This window comes from Spermophilus citellus (assembly GCF_964194105.1).
Source record: "Spermophilus citellus genome assembly, chromosome: 5".
Lineage (NCBI taxonomy): Eukaryota > Metazoa > Chordata > Mammalia > Rodentia > Sciuridae > Spermophilus > Spermophilus citellus.
Window position 1 is genome coordinate 108,738,297 of NC_138186.1, and position 13,237 is coordinate 108,751,533.

The window sequence follows — 13,237 nt, forward strand, 5'->3', positions numbered from 1 at the left end:
GCTTAAAAGCTTGGTAGGTACTTCTGTATTAGTTATCTATTGGTAATAAACCCCAAACATGTTTGCTTAAAACAATACACATTTATTATCTTGTAGGTTCTGTTGATCAGGGATCCTGGAAGGATTTAGCAGCTCTTTGATGAAGCTGCCTTCAAACTCTCTTCTTGGCTATTGGTGCCTCTCTGTAGATCTTTTTCCACAGGGCTGCCTCATGACATAGCATGGCCATATCATCTGGCTTCTTCCAAAAGTGATCAATTCTAGAGAGAATACCCAAGATAGAAGTCATAGTCATTTTATGACCTAACCTTCTAAGTGGCATCACATTACATATTCTGTTCACTTAATGAGAGAAAATTGCCCAAGGGTGTGAAGAACAGAAGGCTGGGATCATCAGGGGACAAAGTGGAGGCTGCTACAACTGATTACTACTTTTGAATATAATAAAATAAATGAGAAAATAGTATAAAATATGAAAAAAATTGTAGTAATATCAATAATAGTATTATTAAAAGAAACATATGAAATTTGGGGTGAGGACTGGCTCTTGGAATAGAAGATGGGAGCAGGATTGGGAAAGGGTGAAGAGTACCTGTAATGTTTTATTTCTCTTTAAAAGAGTGAATATGAAAAATATTATAATTCAATAAATTTGGGAGACAGTGAATAAATGTATATTTACATTTCTGTATTTTTGATAGGTCGGCAATATTTCACAATACTAAGGAATGAGCAAAATGCAAATAATTAAAACCCCATCATCTATTTTCTGTGAGCTCACTGGGATGGGCTTCAGATATTTGGAAGAGATGTGAGAGATAAAGGAAAGGGAATCTCTGACTCTCTGGTTATCTGTTTTGCTTGGGTTTCACTTTATTGGAGGTTCTGGTGTTACTCAAGGACCACTATTCAGCCAACCAGTAACATTTTAGTGTGTAATAGACAGTCTTAGATTGAGTGATAGGGAAGCTGACTCATCCTCACACTCTAACCCTACTCTCCCCTAATTTTGGGATATGGATCCTGGCAGGAGAAGACATAGTTAAGTTTTCATGAATAGAAATTAGTTGCTGCACTTTATTTTTAAAGATATGTAAAAACAACAACTTTCATCTCCAGTATTTAATAGGTTACTGAAATACATTTTCAATGAAATGAACTGGTGAAATGGTCTGGAAACTTTTCTGTTTATAATATTCGCTTTTGCTTACATCATTCTGGCCGCATAGTGTTTTGTAATGAACTTTTAAATGAACATTTAGATGATATTGTTGTTTTATTGTAATTCATCATTTTTCATTAAAGATACTTGAATCATTTTTAATAACACTTATTTTGTATTAAGGTAAAAATACGCAACATAACATTTTCCATCTTAAACATTGTAGATAGATGGTATGAGGTACATTTGCATTCCTATGCAACTATCACCTCCTTTCAACTCCAGAAGTTTTCATCTTACAAAACGGAATCTTTGAACTTATTAAACAATAACTCCTGATTCTCCCTGCAGCCCCTGGCACCACCTTTGTACTTTCTGCCTCAATACATTTGACTATTTTAGGTACCTCTTATCAGTGGAATCATACGGTATTTTATTTTTTGGGGAGGCTGGCTTTTTTTCATTTAGTATAATTTCCTTAAGGTTCATCTATATTGTAGCATCTGTCAGAATAATATTTCTTTTTCTTTTTTTTGAGAGAGTTTTTTGTTTTGTTTTTTGGTTTTTTTTTTTTTTTTTTTTTTTTTTTTTTTTTTTTTTTTAGTTTTTGGTGGACACAACATCTTTATTTTATTTTTATGTGGTGCTGAGGATCGAACCCAGTGCCCTGCGCATGCCAGGCAAACTCACTACTGCTTGAGCCACATCCCCAGCCCAGAATAATATTTCATTAGATGTTTCTATGTCACATTTTGCTTTTTCATTCATCCTTTGACATTTAAGCTGCTTCTTAGGTTTAGCTATTGTGAACAATGGTGCTATGAACAAAGGTATACAAATATCACTTCAATACCCTGCCTTCAATTGGGGGGCGGGTTATATACTCACGAGTAGAATTGCTAGATCATAATGGTAATTTTATTTTTAATTTTTTGAGAAACTGCCAACCTGTTTTCCACAGTGGCTGTACCAATGTATGGTCCCATCACCAATACCCAAGAGCTCTCATTTTCTGCATCTTCACCAACACTTATTTCCTGATTTTTTTTTTTTAAATTGGAGCCGTCCTATTGAGTATGAAGTGGATCTCATTGATGCTTTGATTTGCATTTCTGTAAAAATTCGTTATAGTATTTTTTCAAGTGTTTATTGATTATTTTCTTTAGAGAAATGTCTATGCCAGTCTTTTTGTTCATTTTAAAATCAAGTTGTTTGTTTTTGTTTTGTTGAGTTTTAGGAGTTCTTTATGTATCCTAGATATGATTTGTAAATATTTTCTTCTATTCTGTGGGTTGCTTTCCTTTCTTTCATTGCCTGTGTCCTTGGTGTCAGACCCAAGACACTATTCCAAATCCAATGCAAGGCATTTGACTTTAATTACTGTTGCCACTTCTCTGTTTGTCAGGTGGAACCGATCTCCTATTTGTCCGCTGAATCCATAAAACATGTATGTAATTTCAGCTTGTATATACTCTACATTTCCCTTTTTCATTTAACATCTCATTGTTGTCACATTATCTTCATATGATCTTATAAAAAGATTTTTGTTATGAAGCATTTTCCTAGGTTTTTATTATTGTAATTGGTAATGTTTTTCTAAATTCCTTTTTAGCAGTTTTCCTGCATTTTAATTGGTGTTTTTCCTTTCTGATTGCTGATTCATGGATTTGCTGGAATGCACATGCAGATTGCATCTCAGTGAACAGTTATTTTAAATATGCCAGGATTGTTCCTAGAAGATTTCCTAAGTAAAAACTGATTCCAATCAACTTACTTAAATTCATTCTGAATTACCTCAGACTCTGTCTTTAACACATTCAATATTTATGCACTGCATCCCCATGAGTGTTTCAAATATATTGTTTGGGGATGGGATGAAGCATCCAAAAATAATTAACACAGTGGACAAAGATAACAAAAGGACAAAACTGAAATAGAAGATGCAGATGTACAATCGTTTGCAGCATGAAAAAGTAACAATCAATTGAGAGTAATTTTTTTCTGGGCAGGATTGTTGCAAACAGCAGCAGGTTTGATGTTTATGAGTTGCAGCATTTTATAAGATGGACAGAAGCCAGGATCATCACTGTGGTGTATTACATGATCTGGGCACAGTTATGTTTCTGTAATTGATTAGAATTGTCCATGGAGAATGTTCTTTCCAGCAATCCAAGGATTTCTTCAATGTTTCAGTTTCTCCAAAGGCCACTTGTAGGGTAATGTGTTTTTAGAGGAATGCATTTTCTAAAGGATCAGAAAATAAGATTGAGGTTTTACAAAGATGTCTATATTATTCTCATTGCCTCCGCTAACAGAAGCACTATATTAGAAGCCAGAGGCCTAATTTGTTCCTCCCTATTTTTTTTGTTAGAATTAAGTTTCAGAAGTTGGATAAAATAGTGTAAAAATAGTTGCTTCTGAAAGAAAAAGATCAAACATTTGCTTTTAGAAGGAAAGGGTTTAGATTTTTAGTGAATATAGTTAAATTGATTTTCATGCTTATATAAGCATGGGAGGAACACGACTCCCAGGAAGATTGGGCAGAGTGGGTATTGCTTGCAATATTAAGCAAAGTACATAAATGCTTTTAAGTACATTACAGAACTTGCTTAACCATTTTATTTCACTCTGGGTATAACAAACCTCATGATCCATACACTCAGTGAAAGTGTGAGGTACCCCATATTCCTGCTCTCAAAAGTTCTTCTGCTCCAGAGTGATCCCTGTTTCTGCTGATTCGGACATCAGAAATGGCCCTTAGTAGTCTGTGAAGTGGTGAAGTTTGTCTCCAGAGCACAGATGAGTAGAAATGAAGAAGTCAGACCTCTCTTCTACTCTCTGGGCTTTCTAGGTGCTGTTTACTATCCCATCAAAACATGGTCTCAGGAAATACCCACAGAAAAGCTCCAATGAAGTAACTCACATTTCCATATGTATACTGAGCTACACTTAAAATATAAATTCATTTGCATTTCAGAAGTGGAATACCTATTCCTGAGAAATGGAACACAAATACAAAAATTTATTGTTTTTGGTGGAAGTGGAGATGGTAAGTTGTATTCTTAGTCTACTACCTTACTGACACATAAAATCAACCCCGAGAATGACATTATTCATAGTTTACTAACTTAGACTTCCAGTCACATTTTGTTTGCTATTTTTAATTATTTATCATTTTCTAAGCATTTCACATAAATGATTCATTTAATGAAATTGATCCAACACTTGCTGTGTGAGAGGAAGCCTGAGCAAGAGTTACCTCTGTTTTTATGGGTGAGGAAATGGGAACAGAGGGGAGTCAATAGGATATATTACCCTAAATCTTTCAAAATGTGGTTGGATCACTAAATACAGCATGGGATGAAGTAGCATCACAGAAACTCATTAAAAAACAAACGAAAAACAACCAATCACACAAACAAGAACTGCTTCTTTTGGCATAGCAAATACAGCTTTTCTTTATAAGCTGTTCCCATTTCTTCTAGATCCCTGGTGAAATCATGTTGTAAAAGACAGTAAAGCATATTTCTGATAATACCAATGAGCTCAAGTAACACAGATAAAGATGCACACTCTTGGTAAATAGCCCATAATCAGGCCATTTTTGTATTGTAATTAGAATAATTTATTTGAAGATAAAATTGAAGTTATCAGCATTCCTTGTTAGGATTTTAAACACTTTCATGCAATATTAATTTCAGATATTTAAAGAAATATTCAATGACTGGTTTCCAGTGTGTCCTGGAGTTTGGTAGAGAGACAGTTATGTTGAGGAAGATAATGAAGATTTCCATTGGTAATAGTTTGCCTATTCATTATTTTTTAACCATAGTGTGAAGTTTGATGTTTTTTCCTCATTTTAATCCAAACTTTCTCTTCTATAATTTTATTTTATTTATTTAAAAATGTGTCTTGTTTTTCATGGACATAAAATAATTGCACATATTGATAGAGTACAATGAGGGTCTTGATGCATGTGTCCATTGTGTGACAAATTGCATCAGGGTACTTAGCATATCCATCACTTCATATGTTTGTTCGTGGTGAGAATATTAAAAACTTTCCTTCTAGCTATTTTGAAGTAGTCAATAAATATTGCTGTTTTGAAATGTTTGATTAATATTGCTAGCCATATCACTACTGTGCAACAGAACACCAGAACTTATTCCACCATTTTAACTGGACTGTCTCCTGAATAAATGGTGCTGGGAAAACTGTAGAAGAATGAAGCTAGACCTCACTGCTCACCAAATACAAAAATCAACTCAAAATTGCTTAAAGGCTTAAATGTAAGACCTGTAATAATAAAACTATTAGATACTCATTTTTTTGCCAGTTCACTGTTTAGTTTTTTTTTAATTAACCCATATATACAATTTGACCCAAGGCAGTTATAAACCTAGGAATCACATATCCAAATAAATCGTGTCCTTTTAGGTTGCTACTTTTGGAGAATATGTGCCAATCCTGACGCGTTGTCATGAAGAACACTTTTAGGATTTCTCTTTTCTGATTGTCTTTTGTGTGAATTCACAAGTCATGAGAAAAGTGGTTTCACTTTTGGCAGTCAGCATTACTCTGTGTACTCAGCCTTCTCCTTCTCAGAAATTATTTGGTTATTTCAGAAGTTCCATTCATCCCACAAAGGATTAACATTTGACACCTTTAAGGGCATTTGGAAAAATGGGTCATTGGCTTTGGGGAGTTCCATAATTGGCTGTAGCAATCTAAAAAAAAAATAGGCTTTCAGGACAACCAAAAATCAATTATCATTCTCAGAATTTTTGAGAACCTGGAAAGAAATAATATAACAAAACTTCTTAAGCTCAAAATTTTTATTTCTTGTGTTGGCTAGATTTAAAATTTTTATTTTTTATTTATTTTTAAAAATTATTTATTTATTTATTTTAGTTGTAGATGGACACAGTATCTTAATTTTTATTTGTTTATTTTTATTTGGTGCTAAGGATCAAACCCAGGGCCCCCTGCGTGAGAAGCAAGTGCTCTACCACTGAGTTACAACACCAGCCCCTAAAATTTTTAGTTTTGAAAGCAGGAAAAAAAAGCTTATCCAATGCATGTCTTTGAAACCAATTTCTATATTCAGTAATACTCATTTGAAAGATAAAACCTTAATTTAAGTTAGTTTTTCTTTTTAAAAAGAAGGTGGTTTATGACATATTTTTTGCCTACTCACTTTGGATTATTTCTGAAAGGCAGAAGGCCCAGATTATTACCAATCCTTATTCTTTAGATATATGAAGCTTCTGTTTAGGAGGCAAACTAAAATGGTCTTATTCATTTGAAATTTTAGAATACTTGTAATATCCAAGATCTATTGCTATATAAAAAATTTCACTCTCCTTTGCCTTAAATCACCATCATCGTTATTATCAAAATACCAATTAAGTATACTTTTCCTTGACAGAAGATATAAGAAGATCTGGTTAGTACTTAGTTTTTGTTGAGCCTCTAAGAATAGCTTTCTAGAACGAGGTGGAGGTGTGTGGGTATTTTATAATTCATCCGAGTGCCCATGAACATTTAGTGATTCAAGAAATATTTATTGAGCTATTGTTAAGGTGAGATTGCAATAAATCACCAAGTTGATCTTAAAGCAGGAGACAAAAACCTTATTTATCAGCCATTGGTTCAGATCCACCAGCTCGCAGGCCAAGGGGTAGGCTGCAAGTCTATACCTTTCGACTCCCTCCTGGGATTTGGGTACACTTTTTGTAGTCCAAAACCATACTAATCATAAGTAGCTGTTGCTATAATTCAAAACAAATGTCATGAGATCTAAAATCATAAGCAGAAGTGGGAGTGGGTCAAAATGTCCCTAGTTGAGTACAAGTTGAATGGTTACTCACATTTAGACAATCAGTCTAAGAGAGAGGGTACATTGTCCAAGAAAAATGAGAATCAAAGAGAGAACAATTTTACATTGTATAAGAATTGCCATTTTGTGTTGCCAAATATGCTTTGCTAAGCAACTATTGATGGGTACAGAAGTGGGGCTTTCCCATGGGAGAAGCAGTTTTTATGTGACAGGGAGTCTCAGGGTAAGATGGAGTCTCTTTGGTCTTTGCCCGTATAGCGTGGTCCATAACACTACCACAACAGACATGTTTGGCTCTTGGGTGTCTTCTCTTTCTACTGGTTCTCTGTTCTACTCTCAAAATATTCTTTTCACAACCTTCTCTGGCCCCTCAGGACTCCTTACTAAGTAATACTCTGTATTAAATTATTTTCTGAATGTTTTTTCCTTGACTTTCTTAGTCATACCATTCCTACATGTACAACAGATTAATTTTCTAAAGAAAGTTTCTCCAGTGTCAACCCCTGACCACTGGTGAATTTTCCAAGAATTCCATTGCAGGTGCATAAGGTTTGCAGTCTTTACTAACTCAAGGTTACTTCACAGACTTCGGTTTTTGTTTGCTGGACTCTTTGAAATGCAGACCTCCCTTTCCTCTGAACCGAGCCTCCACTGCCATGGATGAGATCGAAAGCCTTCGCAATATGCTGGGCCCATCGACCTCGGACTGGTGTATGTTGATCCTCAGCAAGCAGCAGATGCAGGAGCTGGAGGCACACTTCCTGAAGGACCCCTTTCCATCCCACGGTACCATGGTGGCCCTGGCCTCCAGCCTCGGCCTAGAGGAGCAACAGGTGCAGAATTGGTTTACGGTGCAACATAAGATATACCCGAACTCTGAAGGAGGCTATACCCATTTGCACGACGCCTAGGGAGGCCTTCGCGCTCATCCTGGGCACACTCAACCTGTGCAGGCCCATCCTGGTCTAACTTCTGTTGTACATGCGTATCCTGCAAAGATGTCCACTACCCCAGCCCAAGAAGAACCAGAAGCTTCTCCATTCAGGCCAGGCCTGTGGGAACCTCGGGGAGGTGCCCAGGAGAGTGCCTGGCCCCTCAGAGGAGAGGATGAGGAACTAGAAGCCCTCTCCTCTGCAGAGCCTGAGGAAGGTGACCTTGGAGACTCAGACAAATCAAGTCCAGGAGATTTCTGAGTGGATGGGAGTTCTGCACCTGCCACATTCCATAGGTCCCACAGGTCCTCACTCCGGCTACTATTCCATCTAATTGTTGTCCCCATCTGTCATTTGAGTCACCTGGAAGTGTCTGAGTCTCCAGTCTAGGAGTGGAATGGGTGTTCCTGGGTGCACTTCCTTCCCTTGATGCTGACCTCGCCCATAGCCAATTTTATTACTCTTTTCTAATTTATGGGGTCTTAGTCTGCAGCCCAGTGCAGCGGCTGCCTGCATCTCTGCTTTCCCGCTAGGATTTTCTCACATTCCTCTGCTGACAGCCACACCCACACCAGATCCCCACCCCCCACCTGCATCTTTTAGATACCATATCCAATATAATTTCATCATTTTGAAATAGTTTGGAGCTTTGTCTTAATTTAGGTATTTTTCCTCTTATTTCATTTTAGTCTTTGCTTTGTTACTTGCTTGAGGTTATTTTTCTGTTTGATTTTCCATAAATTTTCTACTTTTGCTTCAGTGAAAAAAAAAAAAAAAAGAAAGAAAATGCAGACCAGCTAGACACTCTAGGCTGGGCTATTTCAGAGTCTTGCTAATACTGTTTTAACTGGAATCCTCTTTCATCCTGCCCTCCCAATTCTAATCATCAGCATTAAATGATTAAATGTGTAGATCACTTTGGGTCATATGGACATTTTAACAATATTAATTTTTCCAATCCATGAAGATGGAATGTATTTCCATTTATTTGTGTTCTTTTCAATTTAGTTCTTTTTTTTTGAGTTCCTTATATATTCTGTTATTAAGATCTTGTTGGGTGAAGAATTTGCAAATATTTTCTCCCATTCTGTGGGTTTTCTCTTCACTCTTATTTCTTTTGCTGAAAATGGTCTTTTTAGTTTGATGCAATCCTATTTTTTTCCCTCTCTCCTTTCTTTACTTTTGTTGCCTGTGCTTTATTTTCTTTTTAAAAATCATTGCCCAGGGGCTGGGATTGTGGCTCAGTGGTAGAGCCCTTGCCTAGCATGTGTGAGGCACTGGGTTAGATTCTCAGCACCACATTTAAATAAATAAAATAAAGATCCATTGAAAACTAAACAATATTTAAAAAAAATAATTGCCCAGACCAATGTCATGTAATGTTCCTCCTGTTTTTTTCCTAATAGTTTTATAGTATCACATCTTACATATGTAAGTCTTTAATCCATCTCAAGTTAATTTTTGAATGTGGTGTGAGAGAGGAAGCTAATCTCATACATCTATGTGTGGACATCTAGATTTCTCAACAGCATTTACTGAAGAGGGTAATTGCCCAAAAGCATGATCTTGGTGTCTTTGCCAAGAATTTGATTTTAAGTGCATGAATTTATTTCTGGATTTGAAAATCCTATTTTATTAGTCTTTGTCTATATATGTGCTAGCACCACAGATAGTTTGGGTCACTAAAGTTTTATATTTTGAAGTTGGGTTGTGTGATGCTTTCCAGCTTTGTTCTTTTTGCTCAAGATTGGCTATATGAGGTCTTTTGGATTCCATATGAATAGGACTATGAATTTTAGGATTTTTTTCTACTTCAATTAAGTATGACTTTAGCATTTTAACTGCATTCAATGGATAGATCATTTTGGATACTATGGACATTTTAGCACTATTAATTTTTCCAATCTATGAAGATGGAATGTCTTCATTTATTTGCTATGCTCTTCAGTTTCTTTCACTAATGTTTTATGGTTTTCAATGTAGAGATCTCTTGCTTCTGTGGTTAAATTTATCCCTATGTATTTTTATTTTATTTGTAGCTACAGTGAATGAGGTTGACAAATGATCTGAGCAGACATCTCAAAAGAAGATATACAAATGGCTAACAATTACATAAAAAACTGCTCAATATTACTGGTTGTCAGGGGTATTCAAACCAAAACCACAACGAGATATCTAAAAACCCAGTTAGAATCGCTATAATAATAATAAAAAACAAAACAAAAAGGCAAATGCTGATGAGATTGTGGAGAACAGAAAACTATATTATACTCGATTGGTGAGAATGTAAATTAGTATAGCCACTATGAAAAATGGCATGGAGTTTCCTCAAAAAACTAAAAGCTGAACCAACATATGTAATAGTAATCCCATTACTATTAGCTATATATACATCCAAAGGAAATGAAATTAGCATATCAAAGACACTTTCATGTTTACTAAAGCACTATTTACAATACTCAAATATGGAATTTTGAAACTGTGTCCATCAATGGATGAATTGATAAATAAAATGTCAAACTCACAAATGAAATATTATTCAGCCATAAAAGAAGGGAATTCTGTTATTTGTGGCAACCCAGATATGTTGGAGATCACGTTAAGTGAAATAAGCCAGGCATAAAAAGACAAATACTGCATGATTTCACTCACTTGTGGAATCTTAAAAAGCTGAGCTTATAAAACTAGAGGGCAAAATAGTGTTTATCAGAGGTTGGGAGAGTAGGGGAGATGTTGAGGAGGAGAGATTGGTTAATGTGTACAAAGTCACAGCCAGACAGGATAAATATAACTACATATCCTGAGTTATTCAATACACAATGTATCAATGTTCCAAACACCCATAAAGATGTACAATTATAATGTCAGTAAAAATAGCATAAAGTAAAACATAAAACTACAACAAACCCAGTCTAAATATCCCTTAATATTTTTATGTAATATTTCTCTAACCCCCAGAGCATTTTCTTCCTATAACTATTTTGATTACTTTATCACAATTATGTACATCTTGTTTTCATCACTAGACTATTTCGTCTGAAAAGCGGGTATGTCTTTAATTCATTAGAGTCCTCAACACGGTGCCTAGGACAAATATGATCGGCACTTCGACTATTTTGAATTGATAAAATACAAAGGAATATGAAAATGACCCACTGTAGAATTTTAGGGTTGTACAATGTAATAGCCAGCTCAGAGATGATGCAGTATCTGAGGGGAAGTGGGCTGTGGGTAGTCTAATTAAGAAAATCATTTTATGGCAATTACCTGAAATCTTTTTGTCATTTCTCCCTAAGAAAACAAAATAATCCCACAAATTTTAGGACAAATCATTCTCTGAGCAGTCAGTATTTGAATAATTTTAAATACTGATGAATTTCTTGATCATGAAAAGTTATGAGAAATTTATGATTTATAAATCTGAAAATAGGACTAATCTGATTATTATACATCCTATTCACGACACACATAACACTAAAATTTTGGGTAAGTAATCAGTGTGGATACCATCATAGACCCATCAGAATAAGATTAACATTTGTATCAAAGTGCACTCTGCTTTACTAGTACCCTCTGTGCCTTATTTTGAAACTTAAAGATATGTCATGTTACTATTTTTCTCTCTGATGGATATAATTTCTCCTACATCCTGTGTCATGAGAAGTGAAGAAGATTTCCTACTTCCCCAAACCTGCGTGCTTCCTAACTGAGAGATGATGCTAAAAACAGGAAGTTTCAGGTGAGGCTGTATCCAGTCAGGTTTCTGTATGGACTGGTAACTGTTGTCTACATGTAAACTTCATTTTCTTTAAATCCACTAAAACAATAGAGAAGGCACAAATCTCAATTAGGAAATAAACTTCCAAAAGAAAAACACAGAGAACTCTATCTAAAGCTTCTGGGGCACCTCATCCCCTCATTACTTGGCATGTTCATCTCAGTTATTTAGATTTTATTTTTGGAAAGTGACTGCCTGGTTCCCTTCATGCTACTTTTATTTCTTCTTCCTCCTTTTCTTTTTATTTTAGCATGAAAGAGGAGATATACATAAACCATAAATTTCAAATTCAGAAAAACTTATATTTTACTATACTTGTGACAGTTATATTATAAAATATTTAAAAATCATTCATTCAGGAATCATTTGCAAAGACAGAATTGCATTCCACTATAATGTATACTATATGGATGTTGAACTTTAACAACATTTTAGTTTCAAACAACATTTTTCCAAAAAGGAACTTTATGGACATAGAGATTTTTCCATTATTATACTTGGAAACCTATCTGTGGAAGTGGATGATAAAAACCAAAAATTGTCTCTACATGTTACTTCATGAGTTAGACTGTATTTTTCTCCTTGCATAAATAAATATGTAAAAAAGAGAAGTAGTGTTGAGGTAGAAGAGAAAGAAAAAGAGGGCAGAAGAGGAAAAAGGGATATAAAGGGAGAGAAGCAGGAGAAAAACTTGAGTCAGCTTATCTTGAAGTGGCACTCTATATATTTTATTTCCACCAGTATTATATCTACATTTTCTAAGATCAGTATATTCTTTTCTCTTTTTTTAATTGTCATTGGACTCTGTAATATAATTTTACATCATATATTATTAACATTTATAAGAAATTCTTGAAATCATTTCATTTTGATCAGATCAAAGTATAAATTTTGCTCACAAGACACACTGTATATATCACCTCATAGATTTATACATTTTATGATGCAGAGTTAAAATCCTAACATGGTCACACCTCAATGTAGTTTGTCTTAAAAAAAGGAAAAACCAGTATTCATGTAAACAGTACATTATGAGATGTAAAATTTGATTGATAACTCATATAACCTCAAATATACACAAATTATAAGATTATTCTACATGCTCATTCATTTTACATGTAAAGAAAGAAGACAATATTATAAAAGGCAACATTTGTTAAAAGGCCACTGTGGCTAACTTGGTGTCGCTGGAGTCAATACTGCAGCCACTGTTAATTTCCTGGATGTCTTGAGGTTAGGAGTTGATTCTGTCAAGGCAAACATCAAGTAATTCAACTTTGTCCAGATGACTGAACAGCTAGATTCCTTAACAAATTCTTTCAAATGCATTGTTTGGGTCAGGTTATTTTATTGCCAGGTCAGTGAAGGCATCAGAGACCTCTGTGTTGACCTGCATGGAAATGCTTGCTTGTGTGACATTGAGGTAAATGTCATACTGCTGGTCCAGACCAAGGTAGCAGTCACTCATGAGATAGAGAGTGAAAATATACCTAGAATATGAAAATAGAACAAAAATGTAAAACTGT

The 13,237-nt window shown here is 35.0% G+C and overlaps 1 protein-coding gene across 3 annotated transcripts in view; it reads right to left on the reverse strand.

Annotated features, from left to right (window-relative positions):
* Positions 1 to 11,199: 11,199 nt before the first annotated feature.
* The window catches only part of ASCC3 (activating signal cointegrator 1 complex subunit 3), a 409,213-nt gene continuing 407,175 nt past the window's right edge, over positions 11,200 to 13,237 (reverse strand). For all 3 annotated transcript variants that reach the window (XM_081294719.1, XM_081294720.1, XM_081294718.1), the window contains exon 42: positions 11,200 to 13,201. In XM_081294719.1, coding sequence (XP_081150845.1) covers positions 13,054 to 13,201 — 148 coding nt within the window. In that variant the 3' untranslated portion in view covers positions 11,200 to 13,053. The remainder of the gene's footprint in view (positions 13,202 to 13,237) is intronic.